The following is a 27,995-nucleotide window of genomic DNA, read 5'->3' as shown; positions in this document are numbered from 1 at the left end:
TTAGACTAACTATTAATTTAAGAATGAGAAATTAATCATGCAATTTGAAATACTAATGTGTTGTGTTTGAAGTTTATCTTGTGTAAGGATCCTATGATGTAATGAGAAATTCTCAAAGTAGCCTCCTTATTCCATCAGTGAAGACCTATGGTAATATAGACATTAAGTATAAATGTTGCCACATTTTAATAAGTTTATGTTAATAGATTTTACAAGTGGTTTTGAAGCAGCTTGGCTTTGAGCTGTGATAGAGTGAAACAACTTTTCATGTAGTTCCCACAGTTTTCCGGACCGGGTGACAGTTCCGTAATTTGTTACTGTGGTTATGAATTCTCATAGGCCTTGAGGAAATGTGAATGTGAGATGTGTGAAAGGGTAGGGAACAACCTTTCTAAGTAAAAGGACAATGGGTCATAAGTTTATGACCAGGAAAGCAACAGACCCTAACAGTCAAGAAGCCATGTGGAAGCCTTGAGTGTTCGCCAACATAAGAGGGGGATGAGGTTACTTTGGTGGAGTCATGACCTCCTCTTATTCCCCAAATATTGCTTGCTTGACAAAAACACATGGATTGTGGATGTGACAAAGAACCAGTACACTAGGAAGGAGGGTCCCAAGAGTGGACCAAAAGTCAGACTAACATCACTTGATCAGGATTGGATGACGCAGTTTGGGTGTGAAACCTGTGAGCCCCTGATTTGATGAGCAGATCACCAGAGGGGTCTCGTGGGATGATACCACCCTGAGTTTCATCAATAAAAGACCAGTCAAATGAGGAAGAAAGTGTGCTTCTCCCGAGGTCACCACGACAACGGCCAAGTGATTGATACACCTACTTCTCTCTCAGGGAAAGTAGAGACAAAGACATCGCAGACCAGCCGGTTGACCAGAGGACAGCACCCACTTGTGTGACGGTACCTCAGGCAGAAGACATCAGTCGGTTCCTACACTGCAGTTCCTGAACGACTCTGCGGCTCCACAGACCAAGCAAGCTGAAAAGCCGATCTGTTTTCTCTTTCTAAGTAAATTTCTTCTTTTGGTTTCCTTAGCAGGTTATTTGAATTCCTGTGTAGAGATACCTGAGAGGAAAGACTTGTCTGAGCCTTTTTAAGGTGGGTGGGCGGGTGGGCAGAAATAGCACATGCACATAAGCCCATAGTATAAGTTGCCATTGGGCATTAATTAACCTAGGTTCAAAGCAAACCTTGCCACAGATCACTGAGGGATTATAAAGCTCCAAACCTTAACCTATTGTTTCCACAAGGGAAAGTCAAATTAGATAAGTAAACTGCATAGACATAGAAAGATTGAGTGTAGGTCCACACTTACAGTGGCATGTAGAATACAGAAACCGCACACCCACCCTCCCTTGCATGGGTATACATAGCAGTGTAGACAATGAGGCACTGCTTTGGTGAGTAGAGTAGAGATATGCCAAAATCCTAAGGTGCCACTCACATCTACATGGCTACATTTAGCAGTGTAGTGTCCTGCTGCCTTCCCGCTGCAGGAGCCTTTCCCTGCAGCATGTAGCTGCATGTATCCTACATGCCACTGCAAGTTTGCACAAGGCCTAATTAGCCATTCTATCATTGGTGCATGTTAACTTTGTGATTTAATTATTGAGTGTGCTCATGGGCTGACTCTAGGGGCCCATTACTGGGAGGGCAAGTGGGTATTCTGGGGGCCCTGGATGTCAGTATTTAAAAAATAAACAACCTTCCAAGTGTCCATTGGCTAGTTAGACCCCTGGAAAATCTTGGATTGTAAGAATTTTTAAAAAGTCAGTATTTTGCTGTGATTTATAATTTATATAAAGGATGCACATAATGTCCGCCTTTTGGCCTTTTTGACAATAATTTGGGGCCTTATGAGATCATTTGGGGGGGGGCATATTTCCCCTCTTCCACTCCTCAGTGGAACTCCAGGTCTCTACCCATGCAATGATTTGACCAATTGCTGTTGCCAAATTGTTCTCTTTTTAGTTAACCAGTTCTAATTTGTATAATTAATGCCTTGATTGGACTACCTTGATTTATATTGTAACTTCTATCTACGGTCATTTTCATATTTTTTAGTACTTCAGGGAAGTATAAGAAATTAGCTAACCTTCTAGTTGTTTATGTTCTCAAATAAGTTATCAAACCACCCCAAATTGGATTTCTCTGTTCAAATGGTGATGAGGCAAAAACCACTTTAGTTAAAGGAATTTTAATTAAATATTAATAAAACATTTGGCTCAAGTTGTGAAAACCCTATTATTACAAATTGGCATTGTTGACAGGATACTGTATCAGTTATTAGGAGAGACATCCTTTCAAGGTGCGTAAAGGTGTCTTTGATCAGTGTACCTGTGACCCCTCTCTCTAAGATAAACAGTTTGGTAAAGAGTTAATAAGCTCCAGGCTGAAAGTTGGTCAGTGAGTGAGAAAAGAAGAAGTTGCCTTCTGATCACTGTGTTCCTAAAGCTCACCCTGTGAGGAAGTGAAACTCCCTGGTGAGAGTGCCGAAAGTGGGAGGGGGGGGTAGGGGCACACACTTCAATCAAACCAGACACAGAAGTCTGGAATAAAAGATTCCCTAAGAGTTTTGATAAAGGTGTGGAGATGAAAAACTTCCCTTTGTATTTTTTGCATTCGCCTGCAGGAAAGCTATTGTTTCAGGTTGCGGAGAAGCTGAACTTTCTCCCCCCCCTCTCAGAGGAAGACCTATCGCCTGAAGCCACGCTAGAAGAAGGCCTGTGGTCACCACACCTGGAAGAATCAAACAGTGAGTGAAGTTTTTCAGTTGTCCTTCCACCTAGTGTCCTACATTCAACACCACATTGTGATAAAGTGAATTAATTCCAGTCCCTAAAGGTGAGTCCACCAATTCATATGGAACATGAAGCCAAGGTAACTTCCTACCTTCTAGGCCATCTAGCTAGGGAGATGGGTGGGGAGAGAGGTTGGCAAGTCACAATGGGAAAGACAAGATTTCAATCAGTTTGCAAGAGACCCTCAGCTGCATCCTGAAAGATGCATTGGCAGGCATTGTATCCTAGGAAGATAGGTCCTAGTATATTGCTTGTGGTTCCACCCTACTGAACAGAGTGTTGGAGAATTTGTCAACGGAAAGAGAGATGCTAAACTCTGAGAAGTAAAAAGCTCGAGGCCTAGCGAAAGATGTAGGCAGCCTATAGGTAGAAATAGATAAAGTGGCCAAGGCTCTCAGAGGGACAAATGAAGGTTGGATATCAAACTGTGGAATGCAGAAGGGTGGGTGATGAAAATCATGAGTTGTTTTCAGAAAGAGTTACTGAGGTGGAGGTTAGGAAGATTCTTGGCAGCACCTAGACTCCCCAGTGCCCCAGAGGTTCCTGAGGTAGAGAGAACTCTTCCTGGGGATGGTCCCCCTGGACCTTAAGGTCTGGATAAATAGGAATCGAAGAAGCTAAACAGACTTTGAGAATCTTGCACCCATACGAAGGGAGCTCGACTTCATGAGCATATTACTATAGTTAAAACTTCCTTAGCAAATGTTGAAGGAGTTTCAGAAAATGATACAATGAGGTTTCCAAAGAGGACTACAAACCCCAGAGTCTGGTTGGAAACGTTATCCCCAGACATCAACCAGAATTTTGAAAAATTATGCCTTGAGCTCATCAATTATTATGCATAGGTGCTGAACCCCACCACTTTGGTTTACAAGCCTAGGTTGCATAAGGATGACACCCCCAAGTCCTTTTATCCAGCGATGAGATAGGTTTGCTTCAAATCTAGTGGTGCTGTGGGTCTGGACCAGCACTCCCATCTGAGATAATTTTATATCTGGTATAGTTACCAGCCTATATCAGAGAAAGAATAGAGTAGATTATAGAGCCAGATAAAACCACCATGAGGCAAATTGTCATGCTAGCCCAGAAGGTGTGGGTGACAAGAGGCATGTCCCAGCGAGGCAGAGAAAAGACCTCTGATTTGCCAAAAAGGACAGAGGCCAGGGAGTGAACAGGCTTGTTTTAATCCCTCTTGGCAATTGCTTTCACTGGGTTGAGACCCGGAGGATATCCCTTCCTGAAAATTCAGTCCAGGGCTGTTATCTCCTGGTGACCAATTTCACCCTACAGAGATACATCTCTCTGCTCCCAGTGAAACTGGCCACCTAATTGTTGGTTTTGAGCTCAACATTCCTATAATTGGGGTGTTGCCAGAAGTGATGTTACAGGGTAGAAACCTGGGAGAGAGAGTGCAGAAGTACCCCTCCATGATCCAATTCCTCTGAAACCCCTTTGGGAAGATACTACCATAAAGTAACTAGTAATGATGTGGGAAGGGATGGCATGATGCTTTCAGGAAAATATTTCTTAGTCAACCCCCCACAACACACACACACACACTTCTGAAAATCAATGCAATGCAAAAATACCTCAGTCACCCACCCTTGGCCTTTGAACAATAAGTAGAGGGAAAGGTACAATTGGCATATGCTCTAGAGCAGGGGTGGCCAACCTGTGGCTCCAGAGCCACATGCGGCTCTTCAGAAGTTAATATGCGGCTCCTTGTATAGGCACCGACTCCGGGGCTGGAGCTACAAGCGCCAACTTTCCAATGTGCCGTGGGGTGCTCACTGCGCAACCTCTGGCTCTGCCACAGGCCCTTCCCCCATTCTACCCCTTCCCTCCCCCTCCCCTGAGCCTGCCATGCCCTCACTCCTCCCCCCCCCCCCAGCCTCCTGCACTCCACGAAACAGCTGATCAGGAGGTGCAGGGAGGGAGGGGGAGGCACTGATCGGCGGGGCTGCCGGTGGGTGGGAGGCACTGGGAGTGGGGTGGGGGAGCTGATGGGGGGCTGCTGACATATTACTGTGGTTCTTTGGCAATGTACATTGTTAAATTCTGGCTCCTTCTCAGGCTCAGGTTAGCCACCCTTGCTCTAGAGAATGATTGGCAGAGGGAAGAATTGACATAGCTATCGACAGAATTCTGTGAAATCTCTGCAAAGGACTCTTGTGACTAGAGAAACTAGCCTCAGGAAATTAAGATTTCCACAGAACCAGGAGTGCCCCCAGTTTTCATAAGGCAGTATAGAATACATTGGCCATTTATGAGTCTATGCAAAAGACATTAGATACACCCATATATTATTTTCCTTTCTAAGAGTGTAATTCCACCTTTAATAGCCCAATCTGGCCTATTGTAAAGCCCAGTGGGACCTGGCAGCTCATGGTAGACTCTAGACAGCTTAATAAATGAGTACCATTATCCCAATGACCAATGGGGTACACAGATCAGAGGAAAGCTCTCGTGTCCGAGGCAAAAATCTTCTCTGCTCTGAATATAGCAAATGGGTTTTGGATGCTAAAAACAGATCCAGGTGATCAACATAAATTGGCCTTTTCATTCAATCACCAAGAGTTCACCTGGAAAAGGTGCATCTTCGGATACTTTAATGCCCCTGCAGAATATACAGTAACTCCTCGCTTAACGTTGTACTTATGTTCCTGAAAAAAGCTACTTTAAGCAAAACGATGTTAAGTGAATCCAAGTTCCCCATAACAATTAATGTAAATGGGGAGGTTAGGTTCCAGGGAAATTTTTTTCATCAGACAAAAGCCATTATATACTTATACAGTATAAGTTTTAAATAATTTTAAACAAACTACTTAATACTGTACTCACCAATGATGATTGTGAAGCTTGGTTGAAGCGGGGCATAGTGGGGTCAGGGCATGGGGCTGGAGTTCTGATTTCGCTACAGTTCGTTGCAGGTCACCTTAACAACCTTGTTTTCTGTACCGATTCTACCTGCATAAGACAGATTTTTTTAACAGTAAGAGCATATGCACATAAGCCCATAATATAAGTTACCCTAGGTCAGGCTGAACTACTCAGGGGTGGATTGACTCTGCTTTACCCTCCCCAACACAGAAGGCTATGGCAAAAAGAGTTGCAGTTATTGGAGCAGGGGCCAGTGGCCTAACAGCCCTTAAATGCTGTTTAGATGAAGGACTCCAGCCAACGTGCTTTGAGAGAAGTGAAGACATCGGGGGACTGTGGCGGTTCCAGGTAAATTGAGTTTGTCTCCAGGGTCTTGCATTATAGACAGCATATAAGCCAAGGGGTTCCGAATACTCCAGTTCCTCCTGCACAACCAGACATGTCCCTTCTCAAATAGAAATGAGCAGGGAGATTGCTGACTGCATTGGAAAATGCCTATTCTCTATGCGGCGATACACACAGCAGTGTTGTTCCTCAAATCAGAGTGGGCTTCCCATACAAAGGAGACTGCTTGCTGCATGATTTTTCTATGCATATACCTTTTTAATATCATAAATGGAGGAGGGAAGAGAGGATTCTGAGGATAAGTGAGATCCACCAATGCCCAAGAATCATGCCATTATGGGAAGTGAATTGAGTAAGGTATGCCTACTAGGGCTGGTCAAACATTTTCTATCAATATGATTTTAAATTGGGTTTTTGACTGTGGTGGTGATCAACAGCAAGGATGAAGCAGTGAGATGGAGTTCAGAGGGATTTAAAAAATATCAAGGTTGATTTTAAATTAAAAAGGGCGGGGGAGGAGGGGGAGCACCAACCAGGAATACCTTCCATACCACAACTCCAGCAGGCCCAGCATCCTCCAGATGACACTTCCCCCTGCAACTCTGACTCCCAGCTGGAAGAGAGGGAGTTTTATAGAGGGCTTCACCACCCAGAATCCTTTGCAGGCAATGACAAGTCCCCGCGGGTCTCTCTGGGTGATTGACCGCCCATCCAGCAAATCAGCTCTTTCCCTCACTCCTTGCTCTCTAGGCGCTTCACGTTCACTAAATGATTTGTTGAGAAAATGACATGGGGGGCAGGGAGGAGAAAAAGCACTTTCCAGCAAGCTCTAATGCATACCTTATTGGCATTAGCCTAGGAGGGTCATGTGGCTAGAGCATAGGCATGGGAATCAGGACGTTGGAGTTTTGATCCCTGCTCTCCCACACATTTCCTGTGTGATCATGCTTTGCCTCCGTTTCCCCACCAGTTACAATCATAGAATCATAGAAATGTTGGGTTGGAAGGGACCTTAAGAGGTCGTCAAGTCCAGCCCCTTTTGCTGAGGCAGGATCAAGTAAACCTAGACCGTCCCCAACAGGTGTTTGTCCAACGCTTTCTTTAAAACCTCCAATGATAGGGATTCCACAACCTCCATTGAAAGCCTATTCCAGTGCTTAAGTACCTTTATAGTTAGAAAGTTTTTCCTACTATCTAACCTAAATTTCTCTTGCAGCAGATCTAAGTCCATTACAACTTGTCCTACCTTCAGTGGACATGGAGAACAATTGCTCCATGTCTTCTTTATAACAGCCCTTAACATATTTGAAGGCTGTTATTAGGTTCCCCCCTCAGTCGTCTTTTCTCAAGACTAAACATGTCCAGTTTTTTAAATCTTTCCTCATAGGTCAGGTTCTCTAAACCAGTGATCATTTTTGTTTCCTCTCCTCTGGATTCTCTTCCATTTGGGCATATTTTTCCTAACGTGTGGTGCCCAGAATTGGACACACTACTCCAACGGAGGCCTCACCAATCCCAAGTACAGTAAGACAATTACCTCTCATGTCTTACTTATGGCACTCCTGTTAATACATCCCAGAATATTAGATTTTTTTTACAGCTGCATCACATTGTTGACTAATATTCAATTTGTGAACCCTAGATCCTTTTCAGCAGTATTACCACCTAGCCAGATATTCTCCACTTTGTAGTTGGGCATTTGGTATTTCCTTCCTAAATGAAGTACCTTGTACATGTCTTTATTGAATTTCAGCTTGTTAATTTCAGACCAATTCTCCAATTTGTCAAGATCGTGTTAAATTCTACTCATGTCCTTCAAAGTGCTTTCACTCCTCCCAGTTTGGTGACATCTGCAAATTTTATAAGCATGCTATCCACTTTGTTATTCAAGTCATTAATGAAAATATTGAATAATACCAGAGCCAGGACTGACCCCTGAAAGATCCCACTAGATAGCCCTCCCAGTTTGACAGCACACCATTGATAACTTCTCTTTGAGTGTGGTCTTTCAACCAGTTGAGAACCCACTTCATAGCAATTTAATTTAGATCACATTTCCCTAGGTTGCTTATGAGAATGTCATGTGGGACTGAGTCAAAAGCCTTACTAAAATCAAGATATTTCATGTCTATGCTTGCCCCCTATCTACTAAGCCAGTAATCATGTTAAAGACAAAAATTAAGTTGGTTTGGTATGATTTGTTCTTGACAAATCCATGCTGGCTATTGCTTATAACCCTATTGTCCTCTAGATGCTTACAAATTGATTGTTTAAACATTTGTTCCACTATCTTTCTTGATATCAAAGGTAGGCTGACCAGTCTGTAATTCCCAAGGTCCTCTTTGTTTCCCTTTTTAAAGATAGGTATTACGTTTGCCCTTCTCCAGTCCTCTGGGACCTGACCTGTCCTCCCTGAGTTCTCAAAGATAATTGCTAATGGTTCTGAGATTGCTTCAGCTAGTTCCTTAAGTACCCTTGAATGAATTCCATTAGGCCCTGCTGACTAGACAACATGTAACTTTATTGAAATATTCTTTAACCTGTTCTTTCCCTGTTTCGACTTGCATTCCTTCCCCCTTGATGATAATTGTTTTGAATATCTGGTCACCATTAACCTTTTTAGCAAAGACTGAAGCAAAATAGGCATTGAACACCTCAACCATTTTGATGTCATCCGTTATTAGGTAGGAAGTTACCGTTATTAGCAATCACTAAGTAGAGAATCTACATTTTCCTTCATCTTTCTCTTGCTCCTTGTGTATTTAAAGAATCTCTTCTTATTGCCTTTTATGTCACTTGCTATATGTAACTCCTTTTGTGCCTTTTTTGATTTTGTCCCTTCATGCTTGTACTATTCTTTTGTACTCCTCTTTAACAATTAGGATAATATTTCCCTACCTTCCAGGAGTGATATGAGCTTTTATTTTTTAATGGTCATGAAACACTGAGATCCTTGAATGAAAGTGAAAATTGCCAGTATCCATGTCCTGTCTGTATGCCCCAGGGGACATTCCTTCTCAGCTCCAAACATGGAGATCAGTTGACCTCTTAAAACGTGAACAATAACTAGGCATGTTGTTTATATCCAGATATATTGATTTCTACTAAGTAATGGTCCCTTTCTCTGTTTTCCTGTGCTTTGGAGAACTGCAAATGTCTTTTACAATCTAGAAAACTCTAGCTAAAACAAAACATCTGTCTTGATTTTATTCTGAAGGTGATCATTGTAAGTATAGTCTGTGAAATATAGTAGATACCACCTGGTTGAATAAGATTTCTGAGACAATAATGTAGCACAGCCAAATTGTTTGGAATATTTAGTATCTATCAACTGGAAGCCGTAGTGAACAATATTGCTCTTTACTTTCAGGAAGGCATAGTTCTGAGGGGAATTTCAAATCCCACAGGATACATGTGAGCTTGAAAATTCCTGACCTTCACCTGTAGTGGTTTAAGTCCTGTTGAGTACTACCCCTGTAAGATTGGCTTGAGGGGAGGGCTTTTTTTTTTGTCAAGAATGATATAAGGAGTTTTCAGAATTCATATATGGGGGGGGGGACATAAATTCCTGTTCAGCTATTGACAAATTCTGCCAATGACTCCAATTTTTCCCTCTGTTGTAAAAATATAGTGTCCACAATCTTGACTGAAATCTTCAGGTTTCACTCCATTTCCGAGGGTAGTATTTACAGCAAAAGGTGAACAGCATCCATTGAACCAAAACTCCCATTCCCTCTAAAACATTACACAAATCACATCCGAGCCAGACAGGTTTAGAAATGTTTGCTCGTTCTTTTTTGCATTGCTTCTTCCCTTCTGGGTTCCAGCTGGGGCTGGAATTGGAAGTGGTGAAATGGTGTAAAAGCATGTCTGTCCTCATAAAATTTCCAGCCTAGATTTTCAGACTCGTGAATGAGGTTGAGTTAAGCATCCCAACTTTGGGATGTTTTTATGTCAAGCAAACTTGAATGGTGAACCTTTTTGTATTGCCTCTGGATTAAATATTTGAAAATCCTGTCCTGGTTTGGTTGTTTCCTGCAGGAGTGTGATACGGATTGGAAAGCCAGTATTTATAAATCTGTGACCATTAACACTTCCAAGGAAATGATGGGTTACAGCGATTTCCCCATCCCAGAGGACTACCCTAACTACATGCACAACAGCAAAGTCATGGACTACTTCAGAATGTACATCAAGCATTTTGATCTTTTCCAATACATACGCTTTAAGGTATGAAAGAAATGACATCTCTTTGGAGGTATGGAAGTCAAGTGCAGCTCTGTGGGCTAACTGCTCCCCCTAATCCAATAAATTTGATGACATTACATGGGATGCTGCGATATTATCACACATGACATTATGTGACATGGTCACCAAACAGTGTCTTGCGTGGTGATATTTCAGCAAAGCTGAATTACATCAGCTCTCCTGGAAGGCTGAATAGTAGCAATAGATAGCAAATCTAGAGCTACTCAAAAAGATTTTCCTGCCCTGCTCCTCTGTCAAGTTGTCCTGCAGTGGTTCATGAGCATGAGTACCAACCTCAGAGCAACTGTTAAGTAGCAGGGCACAAACCCCAAACTGGCTGTGAGTTCTATACTTAGATTTCATCAACCATGTATCAAGTGTAAACTCCTCAGGCATTTTAACAGTCTTAACATAGAGCCACAGACAGTCCCCTTGGGTACTCCGATCTATCTTGCCACCTCGGCAAGCTTGCCTTTTACCTTCCACCAAAAATCACAACAATATTCAGCTAACTCCCTGGATCAGTCACTTTCCCCAGATCAGTTGCACCTTCGATCTCACACCAAAGCCAACATTTGTAGCCAATCCTATAATAAACTATCTAAAGATTTATTAACGAGGAAAAGGAAATAGTTATTTACAAGGTTAAAGTATGTAAACATAGACACACAAATGAGTTCCAATCTTAAGTTTCAAAAAGTAATAGAAGCTGTTATGATAAACAAGCTTGATATGTCCTTTAGGGCTAACCCAGGCCTGGGGATCTTTTGCTCATGCGTAGTAATCCTTGCCCTTCAGAGTCCAAGAAGCATAAAAGATACAGTTCCTCCTTGTTAGGGCTTTTTATTCCTTCCCTCGTCTGTTTTGAGTTGCAAATTCAACTGTTGGGAGGAATTCAATTGCACATCTCTTCATTAGGGAGAGTAATTAACACAGTCTTTTGTCCTCTGATGTTCCACAATGGTTTGTCTGGTGTTGATGGGTCTTCATTTGATGGGCAGCTCATAACACCTCCTGTTGGAAACTTGTATTTCAGTCTCATTAATAGTTCTCTCCTGTCTGGTGATTTACAGTTACAGAACAAACACTAAATATTACCTTATGACATGGAATACAGATGTTATTCCTCAAGAGCAAGTGGTTAGCTTTGATGTCCTGAATTACTCACATTGTCCTTACCCTCAGACAGATATTTACAACCACATGCAGTATCTTGGGGGACTGTGGTATTAACTTCCTGAATATTATCTGTATATGTTATCTAGATCTCTGTGAGCCAAGGATTGTCATCTGGCCAGGAACTAGAATCAAGGAGGGGGCGGGTAATTATGAAGTCCCAGGAGCTGTAAATACCTCCAGCAAAGAACTAGCCACTTGGATGGTTTTCATACACTGGTTCGAGTCAGGCTCAAGAGAGCCAAGAGTCAGAGCTTGGGATATAGAGGGCCAGCTTGACTTGATAGACAAGCCTTCATTTTAATCTAGCAAACGGATGTGACCTTATGTACAAGGGGGGGACCAAACCCATAGGAAGGACTGGAATCTGCCAGGACTGATGGAGAAACTGGCAAGCTTAAATATGCATTTAGGCTCTTTTAGTTATTTTATATGTACTCTGTAATGTTTATATCCTAAAATAAATGTACTCTGCTTTGAAAGAGCTATCTGGTTACTGATAACTGCCTGCATATGCTTGTCATAGCCCCTGGAGAGGGAGCAAAGCGCAAGGGCTGGACTTTAGTCAGACCTGCTGAGAGAAACACAGGGAAGTGCAGACGGGCTGTAGCCTAAAGTTCATGGTCAGAAGGAAGGACACGGGTCTCTGCCCAGAGGGAGGTGACATGGGGTATTCCTGGAGCAGACCGTGAAGGGGGGTGTCAAAGGTGCAGTTACCCCAAAACTGTGATGGCTGGTTCCCGGTATATTAGTATGTATACTGGTTTCCCTGTACTTTTCTCCATGCCTCCAGCTATGCCTGCATAAGCTGTCATTCAGACAGTTCTCCTTTGCCTGACTGGCTTTGGGTGTGTGGCTTCTTGGCTTTCTCATACCGCATACTTCAGCATGAATAGAGGAACAAAATAAAGCCAAGTCAAAGTAAGGGGTTGTCTGCTTTTCTTCTAGACAAGCGTGCTCAGTATAAGAAAATGCTCCGATTTTTCCACCACTGGCCAGTGGGATGTTGTCACAGAGACAGACGGGAAGCAGGATTCGGCCATCTTCGATGCCATTTTGGTTTGCACTGGCCACCACATAGATCCTTACTTACCCCTGGAATGCTTCCCAGGTCAGTGGGATACTAAGTATCAAGTCTCTTGGTGATTGGGATGTGACCCGGTCTAACTGGGAATGAACAGACTGAAGCGGTTCAGATAAGGGGGCTATTAAGGGTGGCTACGCAGCCCTAGAGCTTGTGAATCTTTTCAAAGGAATTCATAATCTTCTAGTTTGACCTCTTGCACATTTCAGGCTATAAAACCTCACCCACCCACTCCTGTAATAGACCCCTAGCCTCTGGCTGAGTTACTGAAGCCCTCAAATCATGACGTAAAGACTTCAAGTTACAGAGAATCCACCATTTACACTAGTTTAAACCTGCAAGTGACCCATGCCCCACGCTGCAGAGGAAGGTGACCCCCCACCCAGAGTCTCTGCCAATCCCAACCTCAAATATGGTGATTAGTTAGACCCTGAGCATGTGGGCAAGACCCACCAGGAAGATACCTGGGAAAGAATTCTCTGTAGTAACTCAGAGTCCTCCCCATCTAGTGTCCCATCTCCAGCAGTTGGGGATTTTTGCTACTGGCAGTCACCAGTGGGCCAGATGTCATTGTAAGCTGTCTCATCATATCATCCCCTCCATATACTTATCAAGCTCAGTCTTGAAGCCAGTTAGGTTTTTTGCCCCCATTGCTCCCCTTGGGAGGCTGTTCCAGAACTTCACTCTTCAGATGGTTAGAAATCTTCACCTCATTTTGAGCCTAGTCAAACTATAGAGGGAGGCAGGGTCAGCAGAAGCACACCCTGCTCATGTATATTGTCCTTCCCTAGGTCTTGTCCCATTTTGTGCTGAGGGCAAAAATCTTTGAGTCCTTAACCCAAAAGCAACATCCAGTTAGAAGGGCTCTGCTCCTGGAAGCTGAGGGAGCTGGGGGCGGAGGGGTGGGATGGATTTCAAGCCTTTGAACCAGAAGCAAAGTTTTGGGCGCCCAGGTCTCTGGGCAACATCCAGCTATAGTTAGGTCTGAGAGGAGTTTTGGTTATGGCCTGATGCTCTCCTCCCTCAGTGATGTAGACCTGCTGTGTGTGGATCTAAAAACCATACACACACCTTCGTAGTGACCCTACAGACACTGTTGTCCCGCATGGAGATATTCCCTTATCCAGAGCCTCTCCATGGACTTTCTCACACCCTCTCCAGGCACTGGAGATGCATCTTGGCCAGGTGTAGAAGTGCTCCTTTTTATATAATGACTTCCTGGCTGAGTTTTCACCTTCTGGTTTCTTCTCCCTTTGCAGGTGTAGAGAAGTTTAAAGGAAAAATAATGCACAGCCGGGAATACAAGTATCCAGAAGAATTTCGGGACAAGAGAATGGTTGTGGTTGGCTTGGGAAATTCTGGAGTAGATATTAGTTTGGATCTCAGTCACACAACCAAACAGGTACTGTTGGCTATCACCTTCCAGCAATTTCAGCCTCAGAGGTTGGATGGTGCTGAGTTGTTTTATTTAGCTACTGGGTATGAATAAGACTTGTTCTTATCCGAGTCTCTGCTGAAGATTTTTCTTCCTATTCTGCCTCTGATATGACTGCACAAGTTCCATTCACACTGAGTCTTCATCTTGCAGCATGTAAGGACAGTACTGACAGTAATGGTCCAATAATATAATTGCAAGCTGTAGAGCTAAATTTATTCCTGATGTACACCACGTGTGCCCATCCCAGCCCCATGCTAACAGTGCATGCAACTCAGTATGGACCCACTGCCATGCAAATGGTAAGAAGGCAGAAATTGTAACTGATCTTACTTTACAAATACATCTTAGCCTTAAAGTCACTTTAGAGCGTAACACAGCTTGGACCCAATCTGAGTCCCATTGAAGTCAGTGGAAAGGCTCCCACTGACTTCAATGAGCTTTGGATCAGGGTCTACTGTAAGAGGCAGTGTTTTGGACCATCACTGTAGGATACCAAATGACCTCTTAAGGTCTTTGGAATGCAATTTTTGTCCAGGAAGCTGTAAATAAAAGAAAAGGGGCAGTGTCTTAAACTGAAGTGATTTCAGATATTCAGCATGGCTTATTGTCCACTTGTTTGATTCCCAGAACTACCACAGACATTCACTGGGGTTCCCCCAGACTAGGAAGGGGAAGCATAGATCCTAAGGAATTGCTAAGCATTTATCTGGGAAAACCGATTTAGTTACAGCCACACTTAAAAGGGGGAGTAACAAATTGGGGCAAACGTCTACTGTTGGGTCAACTCAGCGGATCTCCTCTCTGCTGCTCTGCTCACCCTCATTTTGTAGGAAATCCATGGTGAGAATTACTGGGTGAATCTGAGAAGAATTTTGTCCTTAGTCTTTTAAAATGGGCCCCAATCCTGCAGTTTCCTAATCTTTACTTAGCCATCTCAACGAGAGTTTTCCCTTAGCAAGTGGCAAGCAGAAATTACCGTCTGATACGCAAAACCTGTTCATCTTACTGTTACCTTATCCCACCTCCCCCCCTTTCCACGTCTCTTTCATTCACTGGTCGTGTGTTGTCCTCGTTCTAAACTGCAAGCTCTCTGGAGTGAAAACTGTCTTCATCACCTTTGTTTGTACAGTACCTAGTGCAAGAGAGCCCAGATCTTTGAGGTGGGCCCCAAGGCAGCACTGGAATACAAATGATGATGATAAATTAATTCAGTGGGATTTTTGCCTGAGGAAGGATTGTAGGATTGGATCCATTTTGTCTTTTTTTTATGTAAAACATATTCATTTTTATTCACCTACAAAGAGAGGCCAAGCCATCCCACCGTGATATCCCCAAATGATACTACTTGCTTAGCAATTAAACTAACCCCAAGTAGCCTGCACCTCGCAAGCAGACAGGTACAGGCACAGAACAAAGAGCAAAAGCCCTGACCTGTTGCATTTCTGCATCTCTTCCGGCAGGTATTTCTCAGCACCAGGACGGGCGCCTGGGTGGTGAATCGTGTCTCTGACAACGGCTTCCCCCTCGACGTGGTACACTTCACACGCTTTAAAAATATGCTGCGCCACATCATCCCTTTGTACCTGATGAACCGGTGGGGGGAGAACAAGCTGAATGCCAGGTTTAACCATGAAAACTATGGACTGAAACCTAAATTCAGGTAACGCCTCTATTTCAGGACTCTCACAGTCATGGGCATTTTATGGGTAAAATTTTCTAAAAATCCTAAGTAACTTAGTTTCTTAAGTCCCATTTTCAAAAATGATTTAGGCACTTTGGAGCCAAAGTCTCACTGAAAGTCAATGGAATTTTAGGCTTTAGGATGCAGTTGGGTCATGTTTTCCAGCTTTTCCTCACAACCATGAGGGCTAGAGACGTACTTTTTCTTAAGGAAAGCTGAGGTTCCCGCCTGATCACTTAACTCCAGCAGCTGTGGCTTGTAGAAAAACCTCTAATATCGTGAGACTTGCAAGAAAATCATGAGAGCTGGTGACACTGTAACATGTGACTTTGCACTTCAAGCTGGGGAGGTAATTCCCAGCTCAAGTAGATGTACCCGCGCTAGCTTTGGTCACATTACCATGCTAAAAATAGAGTGTCGCGTCAGCAGTGGGAGGGACTGGTCATGTGAGCATGTGCATAGTGTCTTGGACTTGTACTGGGCATGGTTGAATGAGGCCTCACAAACCTCCTGTGAGGGAAGTGAGTGGTGATGTTCCCATTTCAGAGGCTGGTAAAATGATGCCCACAGGGTGGAGATCCACAGCCCAGGACGGAAATGCTCACAGACTCAAGATCCAGGACTGAACTTCGCAGCTCAAGTCCGTCCCTCACAGACTTTTAAGTTGCTTGCCCAAGGTCACTGGCCAAGCCAGGAGCAGAAATCAGGAGGCCTCTGTCTAAATTCCCTGCACTAAGCACAGGGCCGGCTTTGGCTTTCTGGCCGTCCCAAGCAAAAAAAAACCGCGGCGGCCAGAACAGCAAAGCAAAAAAAAAACCAACCCTGCGGCGTGGCCGGAGCCAGGGTGCAGGGGGACTCCCTGCCCTGAAGATGTGCCCCAGCTAGCGGGGGGAGGGGAGGGAGCAGGGGGAGAGCGAGAAGGGGGGCGGCCAAGGCTTCAGCGGGGCACTGCCACGCGGCCCCTCCCGCCGTGCCCCCTGCCGGGAGGGCTCCGCACCGCTCCTGTCGGCTGGGAGGGAAGGACATAGGCTGCCCTGCCGGGATTGCTGCAGGGCGCTCCCGTCCTCCACGCCGCTGCCCCCTACAGGGCGGCTGGAGCGGAACAACAAAAAACAAAAAACAAAAAGCGGCCGTGCCGCCCTAGGATTGGGCGGAATGCCGCCTCCTACAAGCTGCCGCCCCAAGCACCAGTTTGCTCGGCTGGTGCCTGGAGCCGGCCCTGACTAAGCACTAGACAACTATCATGTCTACAAGAACTTGGGCAGAGAAGCCCCCCAGGGGGGTTAGGCACTCTACCCCCTTGGCACAGGGTGGCCAGCCCCTGTAAGTGAAGTGGGTCCACTCCCCTGACGACTGAGGCTGGGCCCTAATGAGGGGCAAGGTGACGCCGGAGTTAAGAGCAAGAAGAAAGCTGTAGGGAGGGAAGAATGCGGCAAATGGGCAGCTCCAGAAAGGGGCTAGGATAGGTCCTGGGGCAAGGCCAGGCTCCTGGGAGTGGCCCACGGCTTGTGTCTCCGGAAATAAAGAACCAGAAGTAGGAGGAGGAAGCTGCTTGGAATCCTTTGGAAAGAAGGTAGCGCCAAGGAGGGGCAGATACGGACTGGGAAAGACTGCAATTACCCTGGGATGGGAGCTATCATTTTAGTTGACTTTCACTGGCAAAGGAGCAATGAGGGTCTTTGCCCAGGAAGAGGGAGTTGAGTCCCTGAAGAACTCGGTGCAGAGAAGTGGGACATTAAGGTTTGCTTGAAGATTGTGGACAGTTATTTGGAAGACTAGTAAATAAACTTACACATGGGTGCTTTCTGTGCTAAAATGGTGTCAGAGTAGTAAGTGCCAGGACCCTCAACCAGCAGACGGTGCTCAGGGATAGCTGCCCCCTGCGACAGGGTGCCTAATAAATCTAGGTATCTTTGACCATTTTAGCCTTAGCGAATGCCTACACTGAAAGCGCAGATGTGGCTGTAGCCCAGGTAGGCATACCCACACTGGCTTTAATCTAGCAGGCAGGTGTAACAACGGTAGTGAAGATATGGCAGAAAAGGCTTCAGGACAGGCTGGCTAGCAACCTGAGTAAGCACCCAAGATAAGTAAGGGTGCAATCCTGTGCCACCCTGCTTTCACTGCTATTGTTACTCATGCTATGTCTACACTGCCATTGGGAGGTGTGATTGCAGCTCAGGAGGGCAGATCTGAGCTAGCTTTGCTCTAGCTAGATCATCGCAATCAATGGAAGGGAAGAATGTGGCAAAAGGACAGGCAGCAATAGCAATGTTGCCATGGCAGTGGGGGCAGTGAAGGGGCTAGTCTTCTGAGTACAATCCCCACCCCAGGACCCCAGGTACATACTTGAGCAGGTTGCCCGTACCGCTACCCCACATTGCTGAAGCTATCCCCGGTATTATTACATTAGTGAGCTTTGAGCTTGCTACAGCAAAGCTAGCTCAGGTATCTCTACATGTGCTGCAGTCACACATCTCAACTGCAGCATAGACATACCACTAGATTAAAGCTAGGACAGGTATAGCTACTCACACTGCAATCGTACCTTCTCTTGAGTCTCCACTGTTCTAACCCAGCACAGCCTATTCACACTCAGTTCTCTCCTCCTTCCTGACCTTACAGGTTTCTCAGCAAGTACCCGATCGTGGGGGACGACCTGCCCAACGCCATCGTTTCTGGTCGGGTGCTGATGAAGCCCAATGTGAAGGAGTTCACCGACACGGCTGTGATTTTTGTGGACGGGAGCCGGGAGGAGAACATCGACGTCGTGCTCTTTGCCACAGGATACAACTTCTCCTTCCCCTTCTTGGAGGAGAATGTCCTCAGAGTCAGCAACAACCGTGTCCCCCTGTATAAGTTCGTCTTCCCTCCACACCTGGAGAAGCCCACGCTGGCTATCATCGGCCTCCTCCAGCCACTGGGGGCCATCATGCCCATTGCGGAGCTTCAAGCTCGCTGGGCCACCAGGGTCTTTAAGGGTAAGAAAAATAAGCACCAGAGGTTCTCCGCTTGCCACTCTGCTAACACTTCCCAGCAGCATTCCATACATTTCTCAGCATCTCCCATACTTACGGTGATGAGCCTAGTCTGAGAACCTATATAGACCGCCATAGACCCAATACAAGAGCTAAGCAGAGGTGCGAGGCTGATTTGAAGGAGAAGGCTGAAATCCATGCTTGATAGTTCCCCATGGGCCAGGGTATCAAATCAAGAGAGGCAGTGTGGCCTAGTGGATAGAGTGGAGGCCGGGGACTCAGGAATGCTGGGTTCTATCCCAGCCCTGTCAGTGACCTGGGGCACATCATTTCATCTCTCTGGGGCGGAGTTTCCCCCTTTGCAAAATGTAACGATGAAAAGTGCTGCGTAAGAGTGACTGTTGTTGTTACAGATACCAGTGAGGGGTAAATACAGCCTTTACTTACGAACTTAATGTTCAGTTATATGCTCAGTGCCTTATTGCCATGTTCATCACTTGGTCAATCTACTTCCTGGTAGGCCACTGCTACTCCTGCTCCTTGTTTCTCTTCCTGCCTCATCCTCCATTAGCTATTTCTCTCCCTTTCATGTCTCTCTTCTGTTCTTCCCTCTGCACGTCCTTTCCTGGAGCGAATCTCAATTCCCACCCTGCTTGGCTTCTCACTGCCTTTTGCCCCTTCCATTTCCTCAAATGAGCGGCCATGCAATAGTTAATGTTGACTCTGAAGGGTCATCGTTGGGTTTTACAGCTGGCATGACAAGGTGATTAACAGGGGAGTTTACCCCTCTGAGTCATTGTTTCAGGCTGGCTGCAGATATTCGGATTACGACAGTCACAAGGGTTAGAAACTTATTTTATTTAAAGTTGAGATTCAAGCAATCTGGATATATCACGTCAGCTTAATAAATACCAGCTATAGGCCATATACTTAGCAGGCCACTCTCTAGCCTAGGAGAACCATCTGAACTGGATAGGAAGATGGGGCTGTAGCTAAGCTAATATCCTGGCAGGCTCTGAGCACAACGGGGGCAAGAGGAGGCACGGCCAGGCTGTTTTTATACCCTGGGGATTTGTGCACTCTGCTAAAGCAACTGACGCAGGGTCGCTAGGGTCTCAGCAGCTCCCAAACAGGGCAAAGATAAGCCACTTGCCATCTGCCCCTGCATAGGCAGTTTCAAAACTTAACAAAGGAACCGCATTATAAAGCAGATGATGCACCTGAGCTGAACTATGTGGCAAAAGGAAGGGAACAAACAAAAAGTTTCCCAGTCTTATGAAGTGAGGGAAGGTTTCTTGTTCAGTGGTGCCCTATTAGAAGGGAAGTGTGGTCTTGTGAGCAGAGCAGTACAGTGGAAGTCAGGATCCCTGGCTTTTTTCCCCAGCTCCACCTGTCTGTCTTGCTTATATTTTTGTGCTTCCACCCATCACCCTAGTAGCTGAGCATATAAAATAGATGAGCGATAGCATGGTTCCTAGTCAACACCATGGAATCTCTGATTCATCTCCCTGTTCAGGTTATAGGAAGCTCAGTTTAAGGACAACTGTGCCACTGCTTCAATGTGTGACCTTGAGAAAGTCACTTAACTGCTCTCTACTTCATTTTACCCATCTGTAAAGGGCAAGTAAAAATAGACACAATGGTGTTGTGAAGTGTCCCTTATCAGAGGTTGTAAAATGCTTGGAGATCCAGAAAGAATCACCCTGTCTAAACGCAAAATATTCTGCTTTCTCAGGTCTGCTTAAGTTACCTTCACTAGATGACATGATGGCCGACATTGCCAAGAAGATAAAGGAGAATGAGAAACGGTAGGAGACTATTATATAGAATGATAAAATGTTGATCATGGTGAGCAGTGGTGACCAAGGCAACCGTTGCTTCTTTGTGTAATGCAGCCGTGTATCTCTGCCTCCCCCTAGTGGCTGGACTGTCTAAAGAGGTTTGAGTTTCTTCCCACCTACAAGCAAGGCATGCGGTCCTTTGATTCAAGTAGTAGAGCCTTTTGTTTTAGGTTCCCTGGTTCAATCCCTACAGATGGACCTGCCCAGGCGTATTGTGTGTCTCTCACTAGTGCTGCTCTTTTCCAGCACCCGTGCAAAATCCCTACAACTTCCGCACAGTGTCAGAATTTGGATTTTGTATTGCCCATGATTGACTGGTGCTATTATTAGCTATCAAGTGCCAAACAAATAAAAATTTGCTTCAGCTTGGTCATACACTAGGAAAAAAAGGAGGAGGAGGAAGATACCCAGATCTCTACTTCTGTGTGCCCCAGGAAGGAAATTTGGATATGCTGTGGTGGCATATGTTAATCTTCTGAGGACTCAGGGCCCAGAGACTGGTTGATAGAGGTTTAGAGCCTGATTCTCATCTTGCTTACGCTGCTTTTACTCCAGTGTCAGTCCATTGACCTCAATGGCGTTACTCCTGATTCACACCAGAAAAAATGAGAAGAAAATCAGGCCCAATCTGTTAAGCGTTAAGTGCTGATGTACAGAGATGCACAGAGGAAGCCATTTCCAGTGCTCAGTATGTTTTATTGAGCCTACAAAACAAAAGAGCTATGCTACATATTCTTGAGCGCCACCTAGTGGCACCTCATCTATTAACTGACTATTTACTAGAGTTGGCCGGAAATATTACGACAAAACAGATTTTCATCGGAAAATTCAGATTAATCAAAACTAAAACTTCACCAAAATGTAGCAGTTTCAATGAAAAGTTCATCAGGAAGTTTTCTCAGCTCCAGGATGGCACTTACGGTGAAGAGAGCCCAGGATAGTCAATAGCCCTGTGATCTCCTAACCTGAGATGCAGGAGACTCAGATTCAAACACCTGCCCTGTCTGATTTGGAACAGGGAGTTGAACATGGCTTACCATAACCTCTTTATTCCATGCGGAACATAGGGCCTTCACCACTGCCTTCCATCTTTGGCAATCTCCTGCTGCAGTCTTAGTGTCTTCCTATGTCATTTTAATGACTTTCAGTTCTGCTCCTGTTGTGTGTTTCCAAGTTGCAATTGGATACCTCTTTGCTTCTTGCCTGGAGATCTCAGTCCAGCGCCTATCTTGTTATTTTATTCAATCCTTTCCCCATATGTGTCCTAGCTAGCTCCATTTTTTACCATAATTTCCTGTCCTATCAGTCTCTGTTTCATCCTCCTCCAAAGCTCTTCATTTGTTAATTTTTTTTCTGGCCATCTGATATTAAGGATTTGTTTAAGGCAGCTGTTTATAAATATTTGGAGTTTAGCTAGTAGGGTCGTGATAAGTCTCCAAGTTTCAGCACAATACACTAAGACAAGCTTTACAGTGGTGTTAAATATTCAGAGTTTAGTTCAGAGGGCAAGGTTTCTATTTCTTCAGATCGGCTTTAGAGTTGCGAAGGCATGACTGGCTTTTGCTGTTTTAGGTTAATGGTTTAATGTCCTTATCTGTTCCACCTGTTTTGCGTACAATGCTGCCAAGATACCTGAAGTGCTAGACATCCCCTCTCAATCCCAGAAAGTGTCATTTCTGTTGTGTATTGATTCTTGTGATTTTCATTTTCTCTGTGTTGATTTTCAGTCCTACTAACTACACATAGGTCGAAGAGCATGTGTTTAAGCTTGCATATCTCTGTGGATGTGGGATCACAGGTTGATACTGCCTGCAAAAATCGAGGTCTTGTAGGTTCTAGGAGAAAGTCCATAGTGTATCCATTGGTGGTTCTGTTTTCTTTCTTACTACCCAATCTGTTATCAGTAGCAAGATCATGGGTGACATAAGACATCCTTGTCTAATGCTGGCAGTTACTTTGAATGGCTTGGACAATTTGCTGTTGTATATTACCTGACATTTCGTATTTTCATAGAAGCACTGATATTCACAATTTGCTGGGGGACTCCATAGTGGCATAGCAACTTCTCAAAGACTGTTCTGTCCACTGTGTCAAAGACTTTTTGGAAATCTATTAAACTCACATAGAGTGGTGACTACCATTCAATCAACAGTTGTATGATGAGCCATAGGATTACTATTCGATCTATGCGTGATTTCTCCTGTCCGAACCCTGCCTGTTGTCATAGCCCTGACTCTATTGTTTCTTTAGTCTGTCTTGGATAATGTGTGTAAGTATTTACTTGGGTTGGACAGCAGCTGAATGTCTCTCCAGTTTTTTGACTGACTGAGGTCACCTTTCTTTGGCAACTTGACTATATGATCACTTTCCCACTCATTTGGTAATTTTTCTTCTTCCCATATCTTTTATAAGAGCCTGTCAAAATATCTAGTGTGTTCTTTAAATCTGCCTTAAAGACCCCTGCTGGGATTTTGTCTGGACCTAGTGCCTTTCCACTTTTTAACCAATTGTCTGCTGTCTATACTTCTAACCTGTCAGGGTAGTTAAGCACTGGAATAAATTGCCCAGAGAGGTTGTGGAATCTCCATCATTGGAGATTTTTAAGAGGAGGTTAGATAAACATCTGTCAGGGATGGTCTAGATAATACTTAGTCCTGCCATGAGTGCAAGGGAGTGGACTATGTGACCGCTCAAGGTCCCTTCCAGTTCTATGATTCTATTCTAGTGATAGGTCCTAATTCAGATGTTCCTCTACATCTGAGGGGGTTAACCACTGGCTCGCCATTCAGTAATTCACCTAAGTACCACCTCCATATATTGAATTGTTCTGCTGTTTGTGGTTAAGTTACCCTCACTGTCTTGGACTAGTTAGTTGGTATCTGTTTTTCTGACTGACAATGTCTAGTGCAGAGATTCTCAAACTGTGGTCCATGGACCACCAGTGGTCCGCAAGCTCCATTCAGGTGGTCCATGGATAGTTCCCTCTAAGGTGCGTGACTGGGAGGCTGCATACGAGACAATGGAGGGCCACCCACCTAATTAGTGGAGCCGCGCAGACGTGGCTCCACTAATTAGATGCCTGGATCCTGGAGAAAACGCACATGTAAGGTGAGGTGGTGGCCTTAGGGGGAATACGAGGTAGGTGGGATGGGGCAGTGGTGTGAGAAGAGTGGGTGGGGGGAATTTGAGATGTGCAGGGCTGCGGCGGCCAGAGAAAGAGGCGACTTTCCCCAGCTCCAGGGCTGTAGCTGCCTGGGAGAGACGGCCCTCCTTCCCAGCCTCAGCTCTGTGGCTGCTGTGGTGGGGGAGAAACCCCCCTCCTTCCCAGCCCCAGCTCGGGGGCTGCGGTGGCAGGGGAGAGAGGGCACATCCATCGCATTAGAAAGGTAAGACTACTGATATTAAAATATGAGTTTTGTGCTTTTATTTGTAGAACAAAAAATTATTTTTTATTAAATTTTCATTAATTATTATTAAGGTTTTTTTATATAGCACTTTTATCCAAAGCGTTTTACAATAGTTAGCTAATGGTACAAACATTTGGAAAGATCATTAAGTGGTCTGCCGAGACCCTCAACAATTTTCAAGTGGTCAGTGAAAAAAAAGTTTGAGAACCACAGGTCTAGTGATATCGTACAGTGTCTGCATGTTGGTTTGTGCTACTGTTGCCATTTTGTCTCTAAAATCTCGTTTGTCTTTCTTGGCACTCTTTTTGATTTCTTTGTTCTTCATGGCATGTTCCTCCCGAAGTTGCTGTTTCCGTATTCTTGTTCTTGCTTGATTTAGTTTGTTTAATTTGACATCTTTCTTTTATTTTCTGCCATGTCTCCTCAGACAGCGATTCGTTGTAGAGTTTCTTCCTGAATCCTGGGTTTTGGTGAAGGTTTCCTTTACATGTTCCCATTTGCCTTCTACTGTTCCGTCATCTTCATTTTCAAGTGCCTAGTATCTGTTTGCTAGCACAAATCTAAACTTTGTACTGCCGTCGGTTTCAAATGAGTAATGTTACAAGTGGGCATCCCTGTTTGGTTCTCTTTTTTTGTCACTTTTATTCTCCAGTTAGCTATCACTGATGCACGGTCCATTCCCATTGCTGCCTCATGCCTGCTATAACATCCTCTAAAGCTCTTCCCCATTTGTACTGAACTGTAATGAGATCTGTTTAACAAGTTATCCTATGACTAGTAAGGAGAGGGGAAATAGTTCCTCCAACAAGCAGGTCATTCATTCCACAAAATCAGCAAACACCTCACCATTTTCATTCATTTCACTGAGGTATTGTTTCCCCATCAGTATTATTCTCCATCCAGAGATCTGAACCGAATCTCCCACATTCCAAGCAAGTGTTCTCACCACTGAGCTACTGGCTATTCTGGGTGGGGAATGAGAGTTCTCATTTTTTTGTAAAACCTGTAGAAAGGACTAGTTTTTCATTCTATTGCAGAACACAAACAAATGTTGAAAGCTCTGATTTCTTTTTCGTAAGAAGGAAATTTTGTTTTCCAGCCAGCCCTACTATTCACGTGTATACGGCTATCACACAACTCTCAAACAAGCAATGCTTTCTCCTATCCATTCAGTGGGCTGGAAAAGCAAGCGTCCTGAGGTTTAACAAAGTAGCTTTTCCCTCCTCCTCATAACTACATTAAATAACCAACCTCATTAAAAAGAAAATGCTCAGCAGTAGGCAGTTTGGTCTTTCTTGCCAGTTACTTAGTTAATGGCTTACTAGTTATTATGGCTTTGTGACATCCACATTTGGGCTGAGATGTAAAGCTGAGGTCCTGCCCATCTGTAGTTGTTAAAATCACATGGCACTTTTCACAACAATAGGGGTATCAACTTAGGGGTCCTGCCCAGACGTGAACTGGAACAATCCTATTTTGCCTCCTTAACTGTAAATTGAGAAGCAACTAAAGGTCAATGGAGTCTCACCCTTTCCAGGAGGTGTAAGTATGGACCAATGTGTTTATTTTAGAAAGGATAACAGATTAGGCCTTGCTTATGTGAAGTACACTGGAAGATGCCTGCTCTATGGGTGGCTAATTGTTTAGAAGTTGGTCGTTCTAAGTAACTCAACTGTTTAGTACTGTTTTTGCTAAGGATTTGATTGTCTTCAATTAAAGGAACCCAATTAACTCGAAAATGACATATCTAGCCACGCATTTATATCCACTCTTACATGTAACACCTCAGAGCAGTGGCTGAAAGAAAGGAGAGAAAACTAGTTTGTTCTTCGTTTTTTGCATTTCACATCATGATATGTCTGTCAGTTTCACTGCTTCCATTGCATAGTCAGTTAGGACCTGATCCTGCAAAGGATTCATGTTTAATACCATGCCTGCTCAGAGAAGCTACACAGAGTGACGAAACAGCATGGCAAGTGTACATGAGCTCACCAACTGAAACAAGTGGCTGGTTGGTGTCTTTTAGGATTGATGAGCTACATGTGTCTCTGTAAAGGCTCATTGACTGAGATTTCCTGTAGTATAGGTTCTGATCCAAAGCTCACTGAAGTCAGTGTGTGTGTATATTTCCATTAATTTCAGTGGGCTTTGGATCAAGCCCATAATGCATCCAGTCAGGTGCAAGATGATGCTTGCAGAATGTTTGTTTGATTATTTTGATTGGAACTAGAGAAGAGCCAAATCAGTTCTGGATCTTGTTAAGTTTCACAACACACAGAGAAGTTAGATAAAAACATCAAATATTCTTGCTGGAAGGTAGCAATGTAACAAAGCTTTATTTTTAAAAATCTAGGACCATAACACATGAACCCAAAAGCACAGCGAGACAAAGCAGGCTGCTCCCAAAGGCAGAGAGGCTCAACTCACCCACTTTGTTCTAGTCTGGCTCTTTGCAGACTAATTCTGATCACTTGCTTCCCTCAGAACTCCCTGCTTGCAAGCAGGACCAGGAAATGCCCCAATGACCCCTGAAATTTAAAGTAGTAGATCATAGTTTTCAATAACCCGCAGATCTCAACATCTTTATCTCTGGGGAAGGTCAGAGCCGGATCTCATCCTAGTAGTCTCAGACATGTCTGAGTAAACATTCAGCCTCAAACCGATTCCGGTCCATATGGCTTTTCTCCTTTGTCCCAAGGTACATTCCGAGCCAGCACATTACCCTGCAGGTGCAGTACATCGATCATGTGGATGAACTCGCCTCCCTATTGAGCGTGAAACCCAACCTGCTGTTTCTCTTCCTGACGGATCCGAAGCTGGCCCTGGAAGTGCTCTTCGGCCCGTGCACACCAGCCCAGTTCCGTCTGACTGGACCGGGGAAGTGGGATGGTGCTAGGAAGAGCATCCTGACCCAGAGACAGCGCATCTTAAAGGCCACAAAAACTCGGGCTCTGAAAACCCACTCTGAGAACAACACCTGCCTGTTCTCCTCTCTGTGCATTAAAATAATGGGCCTGTTCGTTCTTATTGCTGCCATTTGTGCTTATTTTTAAGTATCCATGTGTTGGTCTCCAAGGCCACTGTGCAGCTGCAGAGTGAGAAGAGCCGTAATGTTAAACTGGCCTTTGCTTTGCATCACTATCGCGCTTGCTCTCCATGGCTTATTGTTTGCTTCCTGCTCAAAGCCGCCCGGCCTGGAGGTGTCACAGTAATGTTAGAGGTGAGAACGCTACAAATAGGAGCTTTGCAAGAGTCACTGGATCCATCTTTGGGAACCAGAGAGTGCTGGACTAACCGCCTCACCACCGTATGCGATACTAACCTGCCCTTGTTCTCTGTACACTTGGACTTTGGAAATGGTCATCTCCACCTTCTCTCCTCTACACTGTAGCTGCTGAAGAGGAGGCAAAGACCCAAATCCTGATCTCTGTGCAATGGGCTGTGCTCAGGGGAGTCCTTGGGGGTCACAGTAGCCCAGAGGCTACTGTGTCCTCCCCTCCTCCACAGGTGGACTTAGCAACTGGATCCACACTGATCCACCAGCCGTGCCCATTGCAAGTCAGGTCTGATAGGATCCTCTCAGAGCATGCAGCTAGCTTTAACATCATGCTTTCCATCCATCCCTGACATGCCCACTGGGGAGAAGAAGATATAGGGGCTGGCTATGCAGGTTCTTCATGCACTCTAGACTCCCCAATGCCAGGAGAACCGCCCAGCAAGAGACCTGTGGGTGGTTTCCACTCACTTTCCATGCTGGGGTGGTTCAAAGGGAGCAGAGCAGTGCAAAGAATCTGCCCCAAAGTATTGATTGTGGCTCCTTCATCTTCTTGAAATAAAATGTTCAGCCCTCTGGCTAGATACCACTGCTCTAGGCGCTACGCCAGTATGAGCAACAAGAATGACTGATTGCAGTGTAGTAGCCATCTTGGTCCCAGGGTCTCGCTGAAACAAAGGTAGGTGAGGCAATCCAATAAACACCATGCCGACCTTGCCTCTCTAATAATGATGGTCTCATTGCAAAATCAAGGGAGATCATGCACTCCACTAGAAGCAACTAGCTTTTTCCCCTTAAGCCAAGGGGCTGTGCTACCTTTCATAAAAT

The 27,995-nt window shown here is 44.8% G+C and overlaps 1 protein-coding gene across 1 annotated transcript; it reads left to right on the top strand.

Annotated features, from left to right (window-relative positions):
• Nucleotides 1–5,911: 5,911 nt before the first annotated feature.
• LOC112107432 (dimethylaniline monooxygenase [N-oxide-forming] 5-like) lies at nucleotides 5,912–26,946 on the top strand. The gene is made up of 8 exons (XM_024201127.1): nucleotides 5,912–6,043; nucleotides 10,082–10,270; nucleotides 12,413–12,575; nucleotides 13,808–13,950; nucleotides 15,447–15,646; nucleotides 18,293–18,648; nucleotides 20,381–20,453; nucleotides 26,592–26,946. Exons 1-8 carry the CDS (start codon nucleotides 5,912–5,914, stop codon nucleotides 26,944–26,946), a joined length of 1,611 nt encoding a protein of 536 aa, XP_024056895.1.
• Nucleotides 26,947–27,995: the final 1,049 nt, after the last annotated feature.

This window comes from Terrapene carolina, unplaced genomic scaffold (genome assembly GCF_002925995.2).
Source record: "Terrapene carolina triunguis isolate 2854851 unplaced genomic scaffold, T_m_triunguis-2.0 Scaffold210, whole genome shotgun sequence".
Taxonomy (NCBI): Eukaryota; Metazoa; Chordata; order Testudines; family Emydidae; genus Terrapene; species Terrapene triunguis.
The sequence above is the reverse complement of the archived record's forward strand: the minus strand, read 5'-3'. Positions and strand labels throughout refer to the sequence as shown.